Source organism: Emydura macquarii, unplaced genomic scaffold, assembly GCF_026122565.2.
Source record: "Emydura macquarii macquarii isolate MOO-44397 ecotype Brisbane River unplaced genomic scaffold, CSIRO-AGI_Emac_v2 contig_1483, whole genome shotgun sequence".
In the NCBI taxonomy this organism is placed as follows: Eukaryota; Metazoa; Chordata; order Testudines; family Chelidae; genus Emydura; species Emydura macquarii.
Window position 1 is genome coordinate 26494384 of NW_027131620.1, and position 22371 is coordinate 26516754.

General features: G+C 56.0%; 1 protein-coding gene across 6 annotated transcripts in view; it reads right to left on the bottom strand.

Annotated features, from left to right (window-relative positions):
• CHD6 (chromodomain helicase DNA binding protein 6) overlaps positions 1-22371 on the bottom strand; it is a 181754-nt gene that overhangs the window by 70384 nt on the left and 88999 nt on the right. For 5 of the 6 annotated variants that reach the window (XR_010921037.1, XM_067554519.1, XM_067554520.1 and 2 more), the window contains exons 4-15: positions 17754-17901; positions 16654-16803; positions 11514-11579; positions 10506-10564; positions 9823-9940; positions 7731-7817; positions 6972-7106; positions 6491-6612; positions 5487-5730; positions 4114-4290; positions 2115-2258; positions 166-421 (exon numbers count right to left, since the gene is read on the bottom strand). Coding sequence is in view for 5 of the 6 variants with exons in the window: in XM_067554519.1 (XP_067410620.1) it covers positions 166-421; positions 2115-2258; positions 4114-4290; positions 5487-5730; positions 6491-6612; positions 6972-7106; positions 7731-7817; positions 9823-9940; positions 10506-10564; positions 11514-11579; positions 16654-16803; positions 17754-17901 (1706 nt within the window). In the remaining variant the exon portion in view is untranslated. Of the gene's footprint in view, positions 1-165; positions 422-2114; positions 2259-4113; positions 4291-5486; positions 5731-6490; positions 6613-6971; positions 7107-7730; positions 7818-9822; positions 10212-10505; positions 10565-11513; positions 11580-16653; positions 16804-17753; positions 17902-22371 lie in introns of those variants that run through there. The other variant, XM_067554522.1, reaches the window with a different exon arrangement.

The window sequence follows — 22371 nt, forward strand, 5'->3', positions numbered from 1 at the left end:
AGTAATGGAACTACACCTCACTCATTGTCCCCTCAGTGGGAGCTGCTGCAAAGCATCTGCCCTGGGCAGAGCTCCTCACCACTGATGAGGCAGGGTGGTTGCAGCATGGTGCCAATGAGGTTGTGCATGTTGGTGTGGTGTGCCCCCCCAGACCCCACAGCTCACCGTTGATGAGGTAGGGGTGGTTGCAGCACTTGCGCAGCTCCATCATGGTGTTAATGAGGTTGGGCATGTTGTGCTGGCTGGCACCCTTGGACAGGAAGGAAAAGTTCTTCTCCAGGATGGCCCGGTAGTATTTCTTCTGGATATTGGTCAGCTCCACCTCGATGATGGTCTCCTGCTTGGGTGCCAGGTTCTTCTCCACATCATCCTTCAGCCGCCGCAGCATCATGGGCTTCAGGATTGACTGCAGCTTCTTCACCTGCTCAGGACAAGTGAAGACTCATTGTCCCTGCCTTCCATGCATGGCAGGCAGTAAAGGCCAGGAAGGCCTCCTGGGACAGCGACTATGCATGTGGGGGCTCTGTGCTAATCACCTCCCAGGGATGCCAGGGCAAACCTGTTCTGCTGACAAGAAAGGACTTCTCTAGCTGCCAGCCCTGCATATTGCACCAGAGTCTGAGAGCTGGGCTGGCCCTGGTTACATCTGTTCAGTCCCACTTCCTTCACTGGGGCAGGCATGTGACTGCCTGCCTGGCCTGGGACCTGGATTTCCTCAACACTTCTGCCGAAGATACCCAAGAAGGAAGAGGCCTGGCTCCCTCCCCAGAGCAGAGCTCATTCCCAGGAGCAGCTGGTCTGGAAGACACCAGCTGAGCAAGGGCCCGTGTGAACTCTCACTGCACAGTTCACTGCCTCCCTCTGAGCACCCAGTTTATACCCAGCTCCCACCCAATGTAAGCCTGCCCCATATGCCCCAGAGGCGCCAGTGCAATTCCTCCTCTTGTGTGCACAAACACAAATGGGTGCTGGCAGCTGCTCTGAACTGGGCCTGTTGTAAGCAGAGAGGAGGTGCAAGAACCTGCCTCAAAGGGCAATCAGAGCCACTGACACATGGATTTAACTGGCTTCAGCTTCCTTACATGTGGGAGTGGGGAACAGCAAGAAAGACGTGTGCACAAGGGCCATGTGCATGCGTGATGTGGGTGTGCGCTGTATGTGCAGGGTCTGTGCAGGTGAGCATGCAGCATGTGTACTGGATGCAGAGGGGTGTGCTGAGCGCACATGGGGTGTGAGAGTACACTGAGCAAATGGGCATGTGTGGAGTACAGGGGAGGATGAGCATGCAGGGGCTGTATGGTTGCTGTGCGTGCAGGGGGCTAGAGATGTGCTGGGGCTGGGTGTGGGGCATGCTGGGGGTTGGGGTGACTGGTGCTGGGTGTGCGGGGGATGTAGGCAGGGGGCATGCAAGGGACTGAGGGTGCAAAGGGCATGTGGGAGTTGGGGTAGTGTTGGGCACGCTGAGCGTGCAGTTGGAGGCATGCTGGACGTGCAGGGGGCTGGGGGCATGTGGGGACTGGGAACGTGCTGGGGATGCGGGGACTGGGGCTGCAGGGGGCATGTGGGGGTTGGAGGCATGCTGGGCATGTGGGGGTCTCGGGGCGTGCTGGGGCCTGGGTGCGTGGGTGCTGGATGTGTGGGGGTTTGGGGGCATGCGGGAGCTGGGGATGCAGGTGTGGGGCATGCGGCGGGCTGGGTGTGCAGGGGCTGGGTATGTGAGTGCTGGGAGTGCATGCAGGCAGGCCTGAGGTGCTGGCCTGAGCAGCAGTGTGGGGAGTGAGCCCATGCTGGTCAGGGCTGTGCCTTGAGCCCATCTCCATTTGCTGTCTTCCAAGCAGCTCCCTCTTCTAGAGCTTTGCTCACCCCCAGAAGAGCCGGTGTTGCCTCCCAGGGCTGGGCCCAGGGTGCTCTCTATTGCCCCATTGCCTTCGCTGGGATTAAAGTGAAGCACGTGCCTAAGTGTGTTTCTGGATTGGGGCCCAAGTGTGCTGGGCCCCTGCCCCATCACCAGCCTCCCTGAGGCACCCCCCCAAACGTCTGAGCCTGCCCACAAGCCATGCCAGCTCCTGAACCTGTCCACAGCCCCTGAGCCCAACAGCTGGCCCTGCTGGTACCTGCTCCTCTGTCTTCAGGTCCCCGAACTCCTCTAGGAACGCTGTCTCCGAGGGGAACTGCTGCGGCTCCAGGAAGTTCAGCAGGCTAAAGAGCTCCTCCACGGAGTTCTGCAGGGGCGTCCCGGTCAGCAGCACCTTGTGTTCCTGCGCAGAGTGCAGAGTCAGGGCCCGGCACCAGGCTGCAGTGCTCTTGCAGCTAGCGCCAAAGAGCAACGGGATCAAAGGGGCTGGGAGGGTCGCCCCTCGCCCCACCCTTGCCATGAGTTCACCCCTGGGGCAGGAGGCAAGGGCAGTGATGCAGCTGACAGCAGACCGCAAGGGTCAGAAGGGCCAATGCTGGGTCAGGGCACTGGTACCGATCTGCTCCTGTCACAGAGCAGGGCCCCAATGCCATCTGTGGTCAGGACACAACGGGCCATGCACTGGAAAATCTCAATCCAGCCTTGGACTAGGCTGTGCCTCACAAGATCAGCAGAGAGGCCAAGGCCTGAGTGTTCCAGAAAAACAGGGTCCCAGGGCAGGGCTGCGGCAGCTCACACTGCCCCTGGCTGCGCTGACTGTGCTCTCTAGAGAGGAGCTCTCTCTCCAGTGCCTCTGGGCCAGGCCCTCTGCCCTCACAAGAGGGAGCATGGCCCAGCAGTGAGTGAGGGCAGTGGACTGGGAGGCAGATCTCCTGGGTTCTAGTCCCGGCTCCACTGCTGGCTCAGTGGGTGACCGTGGGAAAGTCCCAGCACTGTTCCAGGCCTGTATTGCCCCCTATAAAATGGGGGTGACAGTAACAACCTGCTGTCAGGCACCATGTTTGTACAGTGACTAGGACGGGGCCAGAGGAGGGTCGGTACTTGTTACAGTAACAATGGGGGTCTTGGGCTGACCGAACCCCAGGTCCCTTTAGTTTGGGTTGGAAATTGATAGTCGATTACACCCAGCCTCAGGAGCCAGCGTGAGCTCGGTGTAAGCTCGTGCTGCTCCCCAGGTGCTGCATTAAACACTTGCATTCCTCCGCTGGCCCCTCCAGACTCCAAGATCTACCGGGTGAGAGAACGGACAGAATTCGGGGTGCTGGGAGGGCTGCAGCTTTCCAAGGGCACCGTGCAAAGAGCAGAGGGCGAGGAGGCAGGGAGCAGCGCAGGAGCTGTCATTGCACAGCAGGGCCAGTTTGAAAGGCAGACGCTTGCAGAAGCATCTCATTAACCTTGTACTGCAGGGTGGCTGCATGGGCAACCCCCATTCCTGACACCATGGGGCACCACAGAGTCAGAAACGGACCCTTTTATGGCCCAGCACAAGCTGCAAAACGCGTTCTGCAGCACAGCAGAGCCTGCTAGCCTGAGCACAGCCATGTGTTTGTGCCCCTGGAGAAAGGGGGCCACGTTTGCCTGATGCACAGCTGGCCAACAGAAGGCTATGTCACCCTGTCACTGACAGCATCAGGAGCTTGCTGAACACCAAGGAAAGAGTTTGTTTCTAGAGCACCTTACTTCCCGCTGCTAATACACGGTCTGTGCCATCCACCAGTGGAAAGCAGCTGCCTCTAGGGTCAAATACAGTAGCTGTGCAGAACACACAGTACCACTGCACGACAGATGGAGCAGGAGAATAACAGCTCCATCTGAGAGTGGGGGATGTAATTAGCCATGGTGGACTCTGGCCAGGAACTGAGGTTGATGTCTCTGCTCTAGTGAACCAGACCACAGGATCTGTAATGAGCACAATGGTCGGAGTCCCTCTGCTAATGCCTTTCCACAGCACCTCACGCTGGGTCAGCACCTGACACTGCCCCAGAGGGTCCCACCAAGCACCAGCCAGACCCCACAGCCTGAATTGGGAAAACCACAACCCAGGGTGGCAAGGCTGAGGGCAGCTTCCCGAGGACAGCTGTGCCAGCTGGCAGGGAGGGCTCATTCCCCTTCCCAGCCCAGCCTTGACTGTGCAGGAACGGTGCTAAAAAATGGCTGAGCCCAGCCCCTCTGCGCTCCCACGAGCAGCCCGTTCTCACCAGAGCCATGAGCTTCAGCCCCTCCAGCAGCTTGCAGTTCCTGTTCTTCAGCCGATGGGCCTCATCAATGACCACGCAGCGCCACTGGATCTTCTTCAGCTCGGGGCAGTCGGCCAGGATCATCTCAAAGGTGGTGATCACCACGTGGAATTTGAAGATCCCCGGGAGAGGGTTACCCTGAGGAGACACAAGCCAGACAGCGCTTTACCCATGCTGGGCAGTAGGATGCCCTAGACAGGCAGGCTGGTTGGGGCCACATAGCTATCGGGCTGCCCAGCCCTGGTCTGCGGCAGCTCTCCTGGCCAGGGGCTTCATCAGAGCATTGCCCAGAGGGGCATGTTGGAGAGTGTGCACCAATGTGTCTGTGCCAGGGAAAGGCCTTGCTATCCTGGGCCGGAGTGACCCTGTAATGCCAGCCATAAGCCTCACACAGGGCAAGCATGGAGACCGGCAAGCTGAGGGGCCCCAGCAGCCAGAGAGTGATGCAGCTGGAAGTGCTGGTCTCTCAGGAAGATGCCCTTGGGGACCCTGCAGCAGGGCTGCGCTGGGGGTCCTGACAGGCCACCCTGTACATGGACTTTAGAAACTTGCTCTGACTGCAGACCCCCGCAACCATCTCCCCTCATGCAGCACACAGCTCCCTGCCAGCCCTGCACGAGGCTGGAGTACGCGTCTGCCTGGGGCCAGGCCTTTCAGAGCCTCTCCATGTAGTGTGGGGGGCTCGCAAAGGACCTGCATCCCTCAGGCTGAGTGCCACAGCCCACCGTGCCCCTTAGGCTGGATGCTCCCCGTCTCCACGCCCCTCAAGCTGGGTGCTCTCCTGGCCCTGCATGCCCCCACGGCCCTCCGCGCCCCTCAGGCTGGTCCCCTCCACCTCCCTCAGGCTGGTCGCCCCCACAAACCCTCTGCACCCCTCAGGCTAGATGCCCCTCCCCCTGGCCCTCCGCGCCCCTCAGGCTAGGTGCTCTCTGAACCTGCCGCTTTCCAGAGTCAGAAAAGAGCAGGGTGAGCCCACTCTCGTGGGGTGGGGGTGAAGAGAGGGAGGGACAGACTCTGTGGAATTCCTGCCCTCCTGCATGAGCAGTGCATGTCTTGGTGATGCACTGCGCCCCACCCCTCTGCCCCAGTGACTGGGGACCCTGCCTGCTTCAGTGGCCTCAAGAGCCCCTTCCCACAACTAGGGCAGCCATGTGCTCTGGGCACAGGCAGGCCAGTAGCTTCATGAGCAACATGCCCCATGACGCAGAGCTAGGCAATGAGCTGGGCTGCAAGGCTGACTCCAGGGGTCTCCATTCCAGGAGCTACGGTAGCAGTAGCCAAGGAGGAGGGACCCAGGGCTCACTGGGCCATGGGGAGCTGAGAGCAGCAGGCACCTGTGTGTCCCTGTACACCATCTCATACTGCTGGATCATCTGCCTGCTGATCTGGCTGCCGTGGTACACGATGGCGTTCATCTCCGTCCAGGTGCGGAACTCCCGCTCCCAGTTGGTGATGGTGGAGAGCGGTGCAATGATGAGGAAGGGGCCGTGAATGTCCATCAGGAAGATCTCAGAGAGGAAGGTGATGGACTGGATCGTCTTCCCCAGGCCCATCTCATCTGCCAGGATGCAGTTCTTCCTGTGGATGCAGCACAACACACATGGGGATACATTACACAATGCGTTGGGCAGGCCATGCCACCTCTCTGAGCCTGTGGGTGCTGCAGAGTGGACAGCGCTTGCCTCTCAGGGGCCGGGAGAGGGAACTCAGGGCCTATAAAACATTATGAGATGCTCACATTAAAGGTGGTCCAGGGCCGACCACCCAGATGTCTGCAAATTACTGGTCAAAGGTCAGTGGGAAAATGCTCACACAACTGCTGCGGATCCACATACAAATCAGGCAACTGTGCATGCAAGGGCCTAACCAGCTGCATGTCCATCAGCATCAGCATTTTGTGCATGGTCAGTGCACAGCACTGTGCACATTTCTGTCTCTTAAGGGCATCTGTGTCCCTGCCATTGGGAGGGGACACCTCAGCACGGCCAGCACCAACCAACAAGCTACCCCAGGGATACTCAGCGCAGTCCCCATTCTCCTGCGGCCTCCCCAGCCCCAGGAACGCACCAGTGCCCAGCACACATTTCTTGCCATCTGGGAGGAGCCAATTTCATTGGTATTAAACAACCATAAAGGTAAAATTACAAAAAACAAAGCTCTACTGGTGGCTGCTGACATGCACCCAGACAGCAGGGGATGCAGTGCCCCATCAGCCCATCAGAGCGGTAGGCCCATTCATCTGTCACAATACGATGCAGAAAGAGCCCTTCTCCCCCCCCAGCGACACACCATGCCAGCAGTGCTTCTCATGGCAGTGCCTGCTCAAACCCTTCCTCACCTGTTGTACCAGTTAAAGAGCAGCCAGTTCATCCCTTCCAGCTGGTACTCCCGCAGCTGGTTGCTATTCTTATATTCCCGTGACTTCTCCAGTTTCTGCCAGGACTCGGAAGCAGGGCGCTCCTAGGAGGCAGAGCAGAGAGCATGACCCACAGAGAGGAACAGGCTAGCACTCAGCGAGGTGTGGCTACAGACTTGGGACATGGGGCAATGGTGGGCTCAGGCAGAAAAGGGAACACTTGGGAAAGACATTCCAAAGTTAATAGCAAGAATCAGCTGATCAACAGCAAGGCCCCATCCCCCAGATCCTGCCACCCAATCTTCCCCACCTCGAACATTGGGGATCTGGGGGTCAGGCTTGGAGTAGCAGGGGGCGGCAGAGCAGGATCAAGGGGCATCGGCAGAGCTTAAACAGCACCGGTGCTATTAGCCCTCCCTCTCCCCATGTCACAGGCAGGCCAAGGAGCCCACGGGTGCATTACCACAGGTTTGATCTCCAGTGGGATCTGCAGGGACTCAAACTCTTTGATTTTTCCGGGGTCAACGTCTTCCTCCAGCTCCCAGGTGCTCTCCTCGTACGGCAGCGAGCACCACTTGACCAGGTAGTGGGTCACCTCCTGCAGCGCAAGGAGAGGTGCTTTGGATCAGAGAGGGTGTAGGGGGCAAGCTCGCGACCTCGGGAAACGTCCTGGGGACATGTTCTGGAAAGTGAGGCCCAGGGTCCATGTGCTCTCCTGCCCCATAGGGTGCAAGCCCCCAGCACATAAGTGCTGTGAGTGTGCATGCACATACACACAGGCACCCGCCCACCTGCACACACACAGGCTATGCTGGGAGGTACAGATCCAGACTTCTGCTCAGTACAAACGCGGCCCAAATATCTCCATACATGGGCGGGGCCCTCAGGGTTCAAGGTCTCCTCCCCAGGTCCCAGCTGCCAAGGAACACTCCACAGCATCCTCTGCAGGCAAGGACTCAGTGCCAGGCTCAGAGGATCTCCGCATTTCCAGCCCCCTGCTTGCAGCACTTGTGGGGTTTGCTGAGTCAGCATGGCGTTACTTGGCGATAACTACACTGGAACCAGCACTCCTGTAACCCACAGCTCTTGGCAGGTCCCAAAACTTTCCTCCCCAGGGCATTTCCACAGCACTTCCCCTGGGCAGAGCCTCTGCCCTCCCCACTGCCCCTTACTCCCCCCACATCCAGACGAGGAGCAGCTGTATGGCAGGGGTGGCACTCACCTCTCCAGTGTCAGAGTCCTTCGTGTGAGCCACCTCCAGGATCCGATCCACCTCCACGTAGTCTGGGTTGAACAAATCCTCATCAGGCTGGTACAGCGGGAGGAGAGAGAGCAATACATTCAGGCTGCCTGCTGGGCCGAGCAGGGCGAGGGTGAAAGGGGCATGGTCCCAGGGCCCTGCAGTGCAGGGAGCATACACTAGAGCAGGCCCATGCCTCTGCCTCCAAGGGGCCACTAGGGAGGTGTCGGGAGGGCAGGCCTCATGAGGATGCTGGCTCCATGCTGCCTCTGATTGGGGAGGAATGTCTACTTGAGCTCAGCTAGCAAGGTGCTCACACCCAGAGCCAGGCGCCGTGTGCTAGTGCTTCTACAGGCTCCCGCCAACGGGCAGCCAAGACTGAGCTGCGTGGTGCAGCGTGAAACACAGCCCCAATCGGGCCTTCACACCCCTCTGTACCCTGGCAAACCTCAGCAACCCCAGGTCACTGGCAAAACATGGCCCCTCCTGACTCTCCTCTGCCAGCTCATCAACACAGCCAATACCCCAAAGCCTGGCACCAGGCAAGGCCAGCAGGGCCCTTACCTCCCCTGGGTCCCTCTGCCCTTCCTCGCAGGAGCAAGCTACAGAAGTGTTACCACCATCCTGGCAGGCTGGGGGGAGGGGAGAATGGGCCCGGGGAGGAGATCCTTGCTATGCAGCTCAGAGCTTGCATTCAGGCAGAGTAGAGCTTGCCCCTGCCTGGGGTTAAGGACACGGTGCTCTCCAGCAGGGCACTCTATTTGCACATTGGGAAAGGGACCAGCACTGGACAGTCAGCACCCCTGACGATTTACAGACACGGTTACAAAGAGATTCCCATTTCCTAGTGGCTGATTTACACTCACCAGGATACGGCACAGGAGCTGCAGGCAAATATCTCTGGAGGGAATGACAAATGGTAGAAAACGGCTCCCATATGAAACAAGATGAATCTGCTCCCAAAGCCAAGGGAGGGAGCAGCCTAGCTGGGCTTGTGTGTTTATGGGTCCCTCTCCTTTTAACATGCCTGCCCCAGGAGATCTCACTTGCCCGCACCATGAGCAGGCACGCAACACAGATGAGTGAGTAATGCCAGAGAGCTCTCCAGGGAGCTATGCTGCCCCTGTCCTGCAGCAAAGATACATCATGGGCTGCAAGAGGAGTCCTGATCCAGACACTGTCCCATGCCATATATCCCCTGCCCTGAAACACGCTGTCCTGGCACAATGGTGCCACCCGCCCCCTGTTCACACTGCCCACTACACGCTGCCCTGGCACAAATGTACCATATACCTCCAACTCACACTACCCAATACACGCTGCCCTGGCACGATGGTACCACACATCCCCAGCTCACACTGCCCTGATACATGCTGCCCTGGCACGATGGAGCCAGACGCCCCCTGGTCAGAGTGACCATGACCCACAAAATCGAGGGAGGAAGTGCCCATGCCAGACGGATGCCACAGTGGGGTTGGGTTAGCTCACGTGTGGGTGAATGCTGGCCTGAGCCCCACCTCTATCTGTGGACAAATCAGTGGACTGTCAGTGCGATCCCCAGAGCCATGGTGGGTGTGGCAGCAGCGCTGACTACTCAGTCACGCCTAGCACCATGTGTGTGTGTGGGGGGGTGTCACTGGCCCTGCAGGCACTGCTGAATGGCTCTCCCCTATGTGTGCTTGGGCTACTGTGGGGCTCCCCACGAACACACACCTGAGCCAAGGAGAAGAGCCCATCCGGTCTCCCATTCACCCCACCAGCACAGGGCCAGAGCTGGCAGCCAGCCCCAGGACTCAGACAAAGGCTGCCTTGCCGCCTCCAGCTAGCTACTGTGCCTACTCCGGGCAACGCAGCACTCAGAACAGAGCTGGGGCAGGTCGGGCTGAGCCAGCCATCGAGCTGCAGCTACTGCACCATAACTGGGGACACGGCCAATAGACAAACCCCAGTTGGGCAGAGACAGCAGCAAACAACAGCACCCAGCTGGCGCTCGCAGGCAGCACCCAGCCAAGTTAACCGGCCCAGCTCCCCAGAGATGAGAGAGATGCGCCAGCCCGCCTGGCCATGGCCTCACCTCTGTGAAGATATGCTTCATCTGGGCCTGCTTGTTCCGAAAGCGCTTTATCTTCTGAGAGATCCTGGGGTCCTTCTCCAGCTCTTCCAGGGTTGCCCACTTGCAGTGCAGGTAGGAGCTGTAGAACAGGTAGCCAAACATGAAAACCTGGTGGGCAGGAACCCACCCACCTCCCAGCCGTGGAAGGTGCCCTCCGTAATCCCCACAGCACCAAGCCCCTGGTTTGCAATATGGAGGTCGGAGGCTGGCGAAGCAAACCACTCTGCTCCAGCTGAGACTGAGCGCCGTGGCCAAGGATCATGGCTGCAGCTGCAGTGATTTCCTGTTCTTAACACCCTGCCGGGGGAGTGGGCTCAGAGGGAAGCCCAGAAGGAGAGGTTCTAAGCATTTAGCCAGAGCTCGCATGGGCTGGATTTGCAGCAAGCTGGCAGTCAGCCCAGCAAGCTGGATGCTAGTGCAAGAGAAGCAGCATGGGATGCGTACATGCACATACACGCACACACTTCTGCAACAGGGCCTGCATACACACACACCTTTCCACACCAGGAGCATGCGCACATCTCTGCACACACCACATGCATGCACATGCATACACTTCTCCCCACATCTCTGCACACAGTACACATTCATGCACATCCCTGCATACAGCACATGCCAATACAGAACACAAACGTGGCACATACAAGTTCCTGTACTTGACGTAGAATTCCTCCATCTCATAGGCCAGGCTGCCCGGGTGAACCTGAAACCAAGAGTGAGCGGGTTAGCACCAGCCAGTGCAGGGAAGTGTGCAGGGCCAGGGACCTCTCCCCAGTCAGGGCTCTGACTCGGCTCCTCTGGCTTGTGTGAGAGGTAGAGGCAGAACTGGAGCGCAGGGGACAGCGAAGGGGTGAGTTGAGCAGCACGAGGCTCAGTGACGAGCGCTGCCCCAGCTCTAACCCAAGGCTTCAGTGGCCCTGGAGAGCCAGGAGGGTAACACAGGACAGAACTTCCTCCACGCGCTGCCCCAGAGCACACTTCCACAGAGGGCAGCCATCTGCCAACAGTTTACCAGGCCCAGACTCCCACCCGACTTGGCTCACTGCCTCACTGACAGGCAACAGCCTTCCCCTGCCCAAGGCTGGGTGGGCACCATGTTAGCCCCACCCCCAGGAAGCGCTGGGCTCTACCACAAGCCCAGAAGTGTGGGATCCAGAAGAAGTTGCACACAGCTGGCATTGTGGGGAGCCAGTACCCGCTCCTCCAGGAAATGCAGGCTACATGCACCATGCCCCTCCCTCACAGTCCACCTCCCTCTGCAGGAAAGGACATGGCTCCTGTCTCTGCTCTTCGTGAAGTTGATGCTGCTTCATTGTGAGGCTTCTCCACTGGCCCCTCCAGGCCCAACGCTCCCACCATGCTGCTAGACCCTCCAACCATGGCGATCGTCAGCCAGTCAGACCCCTCCTCTAATCATACCCACAGTATCCCAAAAGAGCCCGGAGCAGACGCTCTCTGGGAGGCGGCAGAGGTTGACTCCTGGGGAAAGGGGGGCTCCTGGCTGATAGACTACACCTCTTCCTTGGGGTTGTCCAGCCCTAAAGGGTGTGACATCACAGCACCTCCGCCCCCAGCACATGGGCCACATCAGCATGGCAGAGCCACGCCCGGCTGCCTCCCCTTTCCAGATGCAAGAGGGGAGAGTCACTCACTTCCTTCTGCACCAGTCTGGAGGCGAGGATCTTCTCAATGATGTTGGCGTCATCCTCGGGGGGCTCCTGGGGGCACCGAAGGGAGAGCAAAGGTCAATACTGTGGCCTGGCATCATGGCATGCTGCCCCCAGCCCTGCCACAGAGCTCACTGGCCGCTCCCTTCCCCTCCTGCCCTCTGGGCTCGCAGTAGTTCAGGAGCCTGGGACAGGGAAACAATGGGGCAGGCAGCCCTCCAGAAATGCTCTTCACAGCCCAGGGCTGCACTCTGCCCCTTCGAGCCCCCACAACAGGGGGATCGGAGCAGCATCACCCATGCTCTGCAGTCAGGCCAGGGGCAGCCTCAAGGGGCCTGGAGTGGGCTGTGATTTCCATGGCTGTGGTTGGAGTGCACTGGAGAAGGATACATCGTCCTGACAGCCTGGCTCCTCCTGGCAGCACTCGGCTGAGGCTGCCCAGGCGCTGCCTGAGCCCTTGCAGTGCCCAGCGCCAAGGTACTATCCACTCCCAGCCACGCACACGCAGTGGATGGCACCAGCGGGCCAGGCGATGCGGAGTCCTTCTGCACTGGGGGCTGGACAGACCCTCAGGGCCAGTGTCCGCCTGTTGGTGTGACAGCTCCAACCTGCCCCAGGGACCAGCCATGCGCAGCACAATGGGGGGCACCCAGGCAATGCCAAGACTCCCCCGCACCACGGGGAATGACCTGTGTTTTGCAGGCAATGGCTGGAGCAAGGACAGAAGCAGATAGACAGAGAGGCCTGGGGGAGGGTGGCGAGATACAGGCCACAGGCTCCTGAGAGCAGAGGCAGTGGGGCGCCTGGCTGTGCCAGGGTTAGCCCCACACAGGGGTTAGCCCGGCTGCACTGGGGGTAGCCCCACACCTCAGGGTTTGCTGCACCACTATCTGTGTCCCTAACGAATGCCCATCTACATCCCTAGGGGCACCACTGCCTGGACATGGGGTTGTAAGAGTCTTGTGGGTGGGTTTTCTTCTAGCCTGGCAAGGGCCAAGGTGCCAGTGGGTTTCCCTAGCCAGAGTTGCCATGGCTACCTGTAAAATACTGGATGTCGGATGGATGCAGCGAATGCAGCCAGCCCCAGTGGCCACAGCCTGTGAGACCTGCTGGCATGACGCCACAGGGGGCTGGGGAGCGGGAAGCTTTGGCCTTTGCACACAGTGACCCACCCGGGCTGGGGTTCTCTCAGGTACGGCTGGCTCAGGCCACGTTTGCCCTGCTCAGAGGGGAGCTGATACCAGGTGGGACCAACAGCCAGTGAGAGCTGCCTGCTAATGCCACTTCCTGTTCCCATCTGGATTTCCGACAAGGATCTGCCACAGTAGCTTAGGAAATCTCACTTGCAAAGCTCACTTCAATGGGCTGGGCTAGTACCTCGGGGCCTGTAACAGTGGGCAAAGGAGCATGAGCAACAGAAAGGGCCAGGCATGTCTCAGGGGAGAGCGGCAGGTCGTGTGGGCACGGCAGGCAGCAGGGTCGTGCTGAACAGCTCAGTAATGAGGATGACTAATATTCACGCGGAACCTTTGCTGGGAGTTGACTCAGGGGGACCTGACAGTGGTACAGAAAGAGAGGCTGTCATCAATACCGAATAGCTTCCCTAAGGGCTGGAGGAGGGAGCTAGCAGCCATCACTTGACACTCACAGCAGAGACCCGGGCGGGAGGAGCTCTCAGCATCAGCCAGGACAGAGCACTGACACAGAGGGACATGGAGAGAGCAGAGACATGGGCAGGAAAGAACTGCTCTGTGCACCGAGAGAGTGGAGACAGGCACATCCAAAATGCCCCATTAGATCCCACATCAGATACTCTGAGGGAGACAGGAGGAGCCTCAGTGGGCAGCGTGCCAGACATGGTGATGAGGTTACACAGATGGCAAGTGCAGCACTGGCCTACAGACAGAGACCTCATACTCTAGAGCAGGGAAGTGATCGCCCTGGACTGCAGGGGTAGGCTGTGATCACAGCCCTCACACTGGGCACTGCATTGCCAGAGAGGGCCCAGAGATACCAGCAGGCTGGAGGCACTGATCTCCAACCCCTCACTCCTGACAACTTAGTGTGGGTAGAGCGTGTTGAAGGAGGGACATGGCAACAGCCCACAGACACCCCGCGGACACTAATGCCAAGGAGGGAGGGGATCTGAGTGTGGCGCCAGGGGTAGAGCTGGGGATATCAGGACATCCTCCCATGGTGGTTATAGACCACCAGACCAGGAGGACGAGGTAGATGAGGCTTTCTTCAGTCAACTAGGGAAAGTTTCCAGTTCACAGGACCTGGTTCTCATGGGGGACTTCAATCAACCTGACATCTGCTGGAAGAGCAATACAGCAGAGCACCGACAATCCAGGAAGTTTTTGGAGAGTCTTGTGCACAACTTCCTGGTGTAAGTGCTGGAGCAACCAACTAGGGATTGTGCTCCTCTTGACCTGCTGCTCACATACAGGGAAGATTTGGTAGGGGAAGTAGAAGTGGGTGGGAACTTAGGCAGCAGGGACCATGAGATGGTCGAGTCCAGTATCCTGACAAAAGGAAGAAAAGAGAACAGCAGGATACAGACCATGGACTTCAGAAAAACAGACTTTGACTCCCTCAGGGAGCTGATGGGCAGGATCCCCTGGGAGGCTAATATGAGGGGGAAAGGAATCCAAGAAAGCTGGCTATATTTTAAAGAAACCTTATTGAGGGCGCAGGAACAAACCATCCCAATGTGCAGAAAGAATAGCAAATATGGTAGGCGCCCAGCTTTGCTTAACAAAGAAGTCTTTGGTGAACTTAAAAACAAAAAAGAAGCTTACAAGAAATGGAAGCTTGGTCAGATGATTAAGAAGGATTATAAAAATACTGCTCGAATATGCAGGAATGAAATCAGGAAGGCCAAAGCGCAATTGGAGTTGCAGCTAGCAAGGGACGCAAAAGGGAACAAGAAGGGTTTCAACAGGTATGTTACCAACAAAAGGAAAATTAGGGAAAGTGTGGGCCCCTTACAGAACGGGGGAGGCAACCTAGTGACAGAGGATGTGGAGAAAGCTACGGTATTCAATGCCTTTTTTGCCTCTGTCTTCATAGACAAGATCAGTTCCCAGACTACTGCACTGGGCAACACAGAATGGGGGTGGAGGTCAACAACCCTCAGTGCTGAAGGAACAGGTTCAGGACTCTTTAGAAAGATTGAACATACACAAGTCCATGAGGCCAGTCCAAGGGTGCTGAGGGAGTTGGCTGATGTGATTTCAGAGCCATTGGCTATTATCTTTGAAAGCTTGTGGCAATTGGGGGACGTCCCTGATGAATGGAAAAAGGCAAATATAGTGCCCATCTTCAAGAATGGGAAGAAAGAGGATCCAGGGAACTACACACCGGTCAGCCTCACCTCAATCCCTGGAAAAATCACGGAGTAGGTCCTCAAGGAATCCATTTTAAGGCACTTGGGAGAGAAGAAGGTGATCAGGAACAGTCAACATGGATTCACCAAGGGCAAGTCATTCCTGACCAACCTGATTGCCTTCTATGAAGAGGTGACTGGCTCTGTGGATGTGGGGAAAGCGGTGGATGTAATATACCTTGACTTTAGCAAAGCTTTTGATACGGTCTCCCACAGTATTCTTATCAGCAAGTTAAAGAAGTACGGGTTAGATGAATGGATTATAAAATGGTTAGAGAACTAGCTAGATCATCGGGCTCAACGGGTAGTAATCGATGGCTCCATGTCTTGCTGGCAGCCGGTCACAAGCGGAGTGCTCCAAGAGTCGGTTCTGGGGCTGGTTTTGTTCAACATCTTCATCAACATGGAGGATGGGGTAGATTGCACCTTCAGCAAGTTTGCAGACGACACTAAGCTAGGGGGAGTGGTAGATACCCTGGAAGGTAGGGATAGGATACAGAGTGACCTAGACAAATTGGAGGATTGGGCCAAAAGAAATCTGATGAGGTTCAACAAGGACAAGTGCAGAGTCCTGCACTTAGGACAGAAGAATCCCATGCACAGCTACAGACTGGGGACCAACGGAATAGGCACCAGTTCTGCAGAAAAGGACCTGGAGGTTACAGTGGATAAGAAGCTGGATATGAGTCAGCAGTGTGCCCTGGTTGCCAAGAAGGCTAATAGCATATTGGGCTGTATTAGTAGGAGCATTGCCAGCAGATCGAGGGAAGTGATTATTCCCCTCTATTCGGCATTGGTGAGGCCGCATTTGGAGTGTTGTGTCCAATTTTGGGCCCCCCACTACAAAAAGGATGTGGAGAAGTTGGAGAGAGTCCAGCGGAGGGCAACAAAAACGATTAGGGGGCTGGAGCACAAGATTTAAGAGAGGCTGAGGGAACTAGGTTTGTTTAGTCTGCCAAAGAGAAGAATAAGGGGGGGATTTGATAGCAGCCTTTAACTACTTGAAAGGGGGTTCCAGGGTGGATGGAGCTAGGCTGTTCTCAATGGTGGCAGATCACAGAACAAGGAGCAATGTTCTCAAGTTGCAGTGGGGGGAAGTGGGGAAAAACTTTTTCACTAGGAGGGTGGTGAAGCACTGGAATGGGTTACCTAGGGAGGTGGTGGAATCTCCATCTTTAGAGGTTTTTAAGCTGTGGCTTGACAAAGCCCTGGCTGGGATGATTTAGCTGAGGTTAGTCCTGATTTGAGCAGGGGGTTGGATTGGATGACCTCTTGAGGTCCCTTCCAATCTAATCTTCTATGATTCTATGAGAATAGAATCCCAGGGAAGTGGTTGGGCAGGGTCTGCAGAAACAAGAGGGAGCTAAGACACCATGCCCCGGGCTGGGGAATAGGCCCTTCCTGATCTGGTAGGCAGACATACTGGGACTCTGGAGGGCCTTTCCCACCTTTCAGCGCTGGGAGGTGCTGGGCCCGAATGCTTCACTTCCTGAGACACCCAAGCATGCTCTGCAAGGAGCCATGCTCAGCTCAGCTGGATGATGCTCTGGGTAGCTCTCAGACATCCTCAGCCACACGCACTGCTCCACACAGCCAGCTCCCCCTTGAACCCACACACTCCTGCTTGCCTGCAGTACACAGCCAACACTCCATGTGTGCCCCTCCCCCAATCCAGCAGAGCCCACTCCCTCTCTACAGAGAGGGCTGGAGCAAGACAGGCTAGGTGTCCTCCAGTACCTCTGCCTGCCATGCCAGCGTGGACGCGGAGAGCGCAGAGGCTCGCCCGGCTCCCAGTACTGCTATCGTCTCGCCATCGTCATCCACCACTTTGAAATCCAGATCCTCGTTGTACTTCCTGCGCTTCACCTGCCGGCCAGAGCGGCGCTTCTGTGTGGTAAACACACGCAGTGAGCTGGACAACCTCTGTCTTCCCATGGCCAGGGTGCAGGGGAGAGACAGCCCCAGCCCCTGGGAGAATCCCATCCCCTGTCCAGTCCTGTGGCCCAATGGCACCTTATGGAGCAGGTGCTACCAGGGTGCGCAGCTATTCTCAGTGATTTCCAGCCATCTCTGGGTCCCTTGGCTTGCTCAAGGGCAAATTCTCATGCAGGGCATGCCTGATATCATACCCACCCTCTGGACCCCCAACACAGAGCCCGGGGTTCCAGCCCTGTGCCTCAGGTGCTTCCATTTCAGGCCCATCAGGGGCCCCAGTCCTCCGGAGCCCAGGGGTACCTCTCAGGGTTGCTTTCCTAGCCTAGCTCAGAGGTGGTGAGAGCTCTGCTGCAGGATGGTGAGCCCTGTACAATATCACCTGGGCCATGTATTAGGGACTCCAATGGAGAACTCTGCCCCGCTGGCCTGGGTGGGAGGTTCTCAGCATGACGCTCCCGCCCCCCCAGGAATGGAGCATGCCGCCTCTAGCACTGCAGCTCTACTGCTCAGAGAGCCAGAGACCAGCAGGGCTCCAAACAGCATGGGGTGTGCTGATCATGCTGTGCTCAGTGCACCCTCCCGCTGGCCTGAGAAGCAAGGTACTCCCAGCCGCACTGAGCTGGGGAGGAAGGGATCAGAGGGGAACAAGGCCAAGTGATGTGCAAGGGCAGTGTGCTGCATTAACCCTTACATCACCAGTAGCAAGCCTGGCAGAGGCTGCTATCCATTGACCTCCAACTGCTATGTGAATGCACTGAGCTCCAAGTTTTGCGCACAGGCATGCAGAGGTAAGAAATCAGCTGTAAGAAGTCAGAGCTCTGTGAGAACCCCACGATGCACAACAGGATCTAGCAAGTGGGGAGAGTGGCCCAAGCCCACTGAGGCCAGGGCCCCGCACATACCTGGCTGTCAGCCGACTCAGCAGACTCCTCAGGGCTCGGCAGAGACGGGCTCAGGAGCCCTTGATCCAATTCCAAACTCTCCACCGGGATCTCATTTTTCCTTTTCCCTTTCTTCTTCTTCTCCACAGGGGTTGGTCCTTGCTCTTTGCTGCCAGAAGAGACTGACAGTTAAACACTGCTCCACAGATTTCAGAGCTCAGCATCCAGGGGAGAGGCCAGCAAAACCCTTTGCCTTTAGTTCTTTAATCCCACTTTGGGGAGCTTCTGTATAGCTCAGCAGGATGCACAGACCTCCCCTTGGCAGCGACCCCAGACTGTGTGAGAGATACCTGGCCCTGCGGTCACAGTGCCGCACGGACGTGATCAAGATGCCTGGCACCGCAGTCATAGTGCCACACTGATGTAGCCAGGATGTCTGGTGCTGCAGTCACAGTGCCACATGGATGTGGTCAGGATGTGGCCAGGATGCCTGGCCTACAGTCACAATGCCAGGCTCTGTCAGTCCATGGCCTCACTTCTGAGAAGCTGAATCAATGTTGTCCATGGCCCCAGGGAACAGAAGATGGTCAGCAGCTCCCCTACCACCCTGCCCTGCATAACACGGACGGTCAAATGGGGCACATGGCTGGAGTTTTACAACGTGTACCACTCACATCCCACCGTGGAAGGAGTTTAGTCCTAGGGGATAGATCATGAACTGGGAGTCAAGACTCCTAGGTTCTATTCCCAGCTCTGGCAGGGGGTGTGCAGAGCAGGAGTCTGGGAGCAACAAGAGGAGGTTACCTACCTCTAACCAGAGGCTTTTTGAGATGTGTGTTCCCTATCTGTATTCCACTGAGGGGGTCTGTGCATGCACCCAGAGCCGGAGCTTTTAAAAGTAGTAGTGTCTGTTGGCCTGTGCATACGCCCTTGTCTCACTTCATGGTTTTGTCCGATGCAATAAAGGGCAAGGCAGACCAACCGTGCCCTCCTTTCCTTCTCCACCACAAATCAATCAGACTCACACCAGAGGGGAAGAAAGGTGGAACTGGAATACAGATTGGGACCGCACATCTCAAAGAACCTCCAATTACAGGTAAGTAACCTCCCCTTATTCTTCGACTGATGGTCCCTATCGTATTCTCCTGAGGGTGATTAACAAGCAGTACCTTAGGTAGGAGGAGGATATGGGAGGATGTGAGATAACGATGAAACGGAGGACAGCTGTGCCAAAGGAGGCATCCGTAGCAGAGTCCTGCATCAAGGCATAAGGGGAAGAGAAGGTCTGTACCGAACTCCACGTGTGTCCATAAGGGGCACATCGGTAAGCATGGCCATAGTTGATGCTTGAGCTCGCATGGAATGGGCCCATACCCCACAGGTTGGAGACAGCCCGGATAACTGGTAGCAGAGCATAATACATCCCAAGCCCACTTAGAGATCCTCTGAGTGAAAAATCACTTCCCCTTAACGTGTTCAATTATAGCAGTAAATGGCCTAGAAGACTTCCTGAAGGGTTTCATCCTCAGCAGGTAGGAGGCCAGTGTACTGTGGATGTCAAGAGAGTGAAGGTGCTGTTCCTCTGCTGAGGCACAAGGCTTCGAAAAGAAGATGGGTAAGTGTATAGGTTGGTTGAGATGGAAACAAGAGATAACCTTAGGCAGGAACTTGGGGTGCAAACATAGGGAAACTGTCTTTGTGAAGTGGTAAAGGGGAAGTCAGCCATCATAGCTCCCAGTTCACCCACCCGTCTTGAAGAAGTGATAGTCATCAGAAAGGCAATCTTCATGGAGAGAAGAAAGACAGAGCATGAGACCATAGATTCAATGTGACTTTGTAAATGTTGTGAGGACACAGCTGAGGTCCCATTGGTGAACGATGGACTGAATAGAAGGGTAGGTTCATAGGAGACTTTCCAAAACCTGGAAGTCAATGGATGAGAAAAGATAGAGTGCTCCTCTATCGGAAGGTGGAAGGCACTGACAGCAGCCATGTGCACTTTGATGGAGCTGAGAACGAGGCCGGATGCCTTCAGAGAGAGGAGACCATCCAGAATAAGAGGGATGCCCACAGCCTCAGGGACAAGGCTCCTGTGTTGGGAGCAAGAAGTGAAACGCTTCCACTTGACCCCAAAGGAGCATCTCGTGGACTCCTTCTGGCTGCTCGAGAGAATGTCCTTCACCATGGACAAACATTCCCACTCTAATGAGGATGTCCATCCAAAAACCAAGCTTGAGGTGAAGAGTGTAGGGATCAGAATGCCAGATCCATCCTCCCTTTTGCATGAGCAGTTCTGGGAGAGGCAGTAGCAGGAGCAGGGAGCGCACTGACATGTGGCATAGCAGGGAAAACCAGAACTGTCAAGGCCAGAAGGAGGCAATCGGAATGACTGTCGCTCTCTCCCACCTGACATTATGCAAGACTCACAGTAGGAGAGGAAAGACGTAATTGAATCAATCCAACCAGTGAAGAACTAGGGCACCACCTGGGATAGGGCGCCGAGACTGCCCATGGAGCAGAACTAGGAGCACTTGCTGTTGGCCTGGGAGGCGAAGAGGTCCCTGATTGGAGTTCCCCAGTGACTGAAAATGCTAGTGATTACAGTGTCATGAAGCTCCCATTCGTAATCAGTCACAAACCTTCTGTTGAGGGAATCCATGATTATGTTTTGAGTTCCAGGAAGATACGCCGCTGACAACAGGATCTTGCAGATGATGCACCAATCCCAAAGGTGAATCACCTCGATGCAGAGCATGGGAGACCATGTGCCCCCTTACTTGTTGATGTAGTGGACAATAGTGGTGTTGTCTAACATGAGGAGGATGTGACAGGAATGAATGAATGGGAGAAACACCCGATACGTCCTCCTCACACCTTGAAGTTCCAGGATATTGATGTGAACCCGGGACTCCCAAGCAGTCGCCCATGTGGGGCCCCCCATCCAACGAGCGATGCATCCATGATCATTGTTGTGGAAGGGGAGGACAGGAACAATGGTATCCCAGTGCACATCCAAGCCGGATCTGTCCACCACTGGAGAGAGGAGAGGACCTCGTGGGGAACAGTGGGGAAAAGGTCCATAGAATGGCGTGAAGGGGAACAGACCCTCTGAAGCCAGAGCTGTAGGCAGCAAAACCACAGACAAGCAAATGCAGTCACGTAAGTGCAAGCGGTCATGTGGCCAAGAAGAGAAAGCCAGATTCTGCTTGGGATAGGATTGGACACCACTCTGGAAAGTAGGTCCTGAAGGGTCTGGAACCTGTCCTCTGGCAGGTATGCACAAGCCGAGATGATGTTGATGCGTGCCCCAATGAACTCCAGGAATTGTGTGAGGTCCAAAGTTGATTTTTCAATGTTTATGCTCACTCCTAAGGAGGAGAGAAGTGTGAGCAGCATAGAAGTCGAAGCTCAAGCGTCTCTTCTTGATCGTGTCACAAGTAGCCAATCATCTAGATTCTAGATAATGGAATAGAAGGATCCCTCGATGGTGGAGGTGGGCCGCCGCAACAGAGAAAATTTTGGTGAATGCATGATGAGCAGTGGTGAGTCTAAACAGGAGAACCCTGTATTGAAAGTGATGATGACCTTCCATGAATCTCAGGAATCGTCTATGGGTAGGATGGAAGTCTACATGAAAGTAAGTGTTCTGCATATCGAGAGCTATAAACCACATTACTCTTTCTAAGGATGGCCGCCAGAGTAACCATATGAAACTTTGGCTTTCATACGAAATGGTCGAGACGACAGAGGTCTAGAATTGGTCGCCACCCACCTGTTTTCATAGGGACTAGGAACTAAGTGGAATAGAACCCTGCTCCCTGATAGGAACATGGGTTCTATCACGCTTCTCTGCAGTAGAAGTCCACTTCTGGGCCAAGGATACTGTTGTGAGAGCGTTCCTTGAAGCGGGGTCAGGGCAGGGAATGTGGATGAGGTAGTGTTTGGAATGTGATTGTATAGCCATATTGAATGACAACCAGGACCCATTTGTCTGTTGTTATCGCACTCCAAGCAGGCAAGAAGAGTGCTAGGTGCCCACCAAAGAGGGTGGGCCAGGAGCATGGCGTGAGGCATGGTGATTGGCAACTCTTTGAGCATACTCAGAAATAGCATTTCTGAGATGACTAAGTGTGAGATGCAGGAGGTTGTGACAACAATAAACCGGAGGGACAGGGTTGCTGGGTCCTCTACCATTTGCAAGGAGGCTCATAAGACCATTGTTGGAAAAACTGGGGAACTCTGAACAGCTGGGTTGAAGGTGGATGGTAGAATTTGTGCTTGGGCACCAGTGTGTAGATGCCCAGCAACCGGAGGGGGGCTCTAGAGTCTAGAGGGAGTGAAGAGAGTCATTAGTCTTCTGATTGAAGAGGTGAGACTCGTCAAAGGGAACATCTTCTATGATGGTCTGGACCTCCTTCAGGAAGCCAGATGAACGTAACCAGGACTCTCCGCACGTGAAGATCTCTGTAGTCATTGTATGCAGAGAGGTGTCCACTGCATCAACCATGGCCTGCAGCATCATCCTCGCCATCAGTTTCCCTTCCTCTAGGATAGCCTGGAATCAGGCCTGATCCTGTTGGGGCAGCTTGTCAGTGAAATCCATACATTTACTATAGATAAGGAAGTCGTATTTCACAGA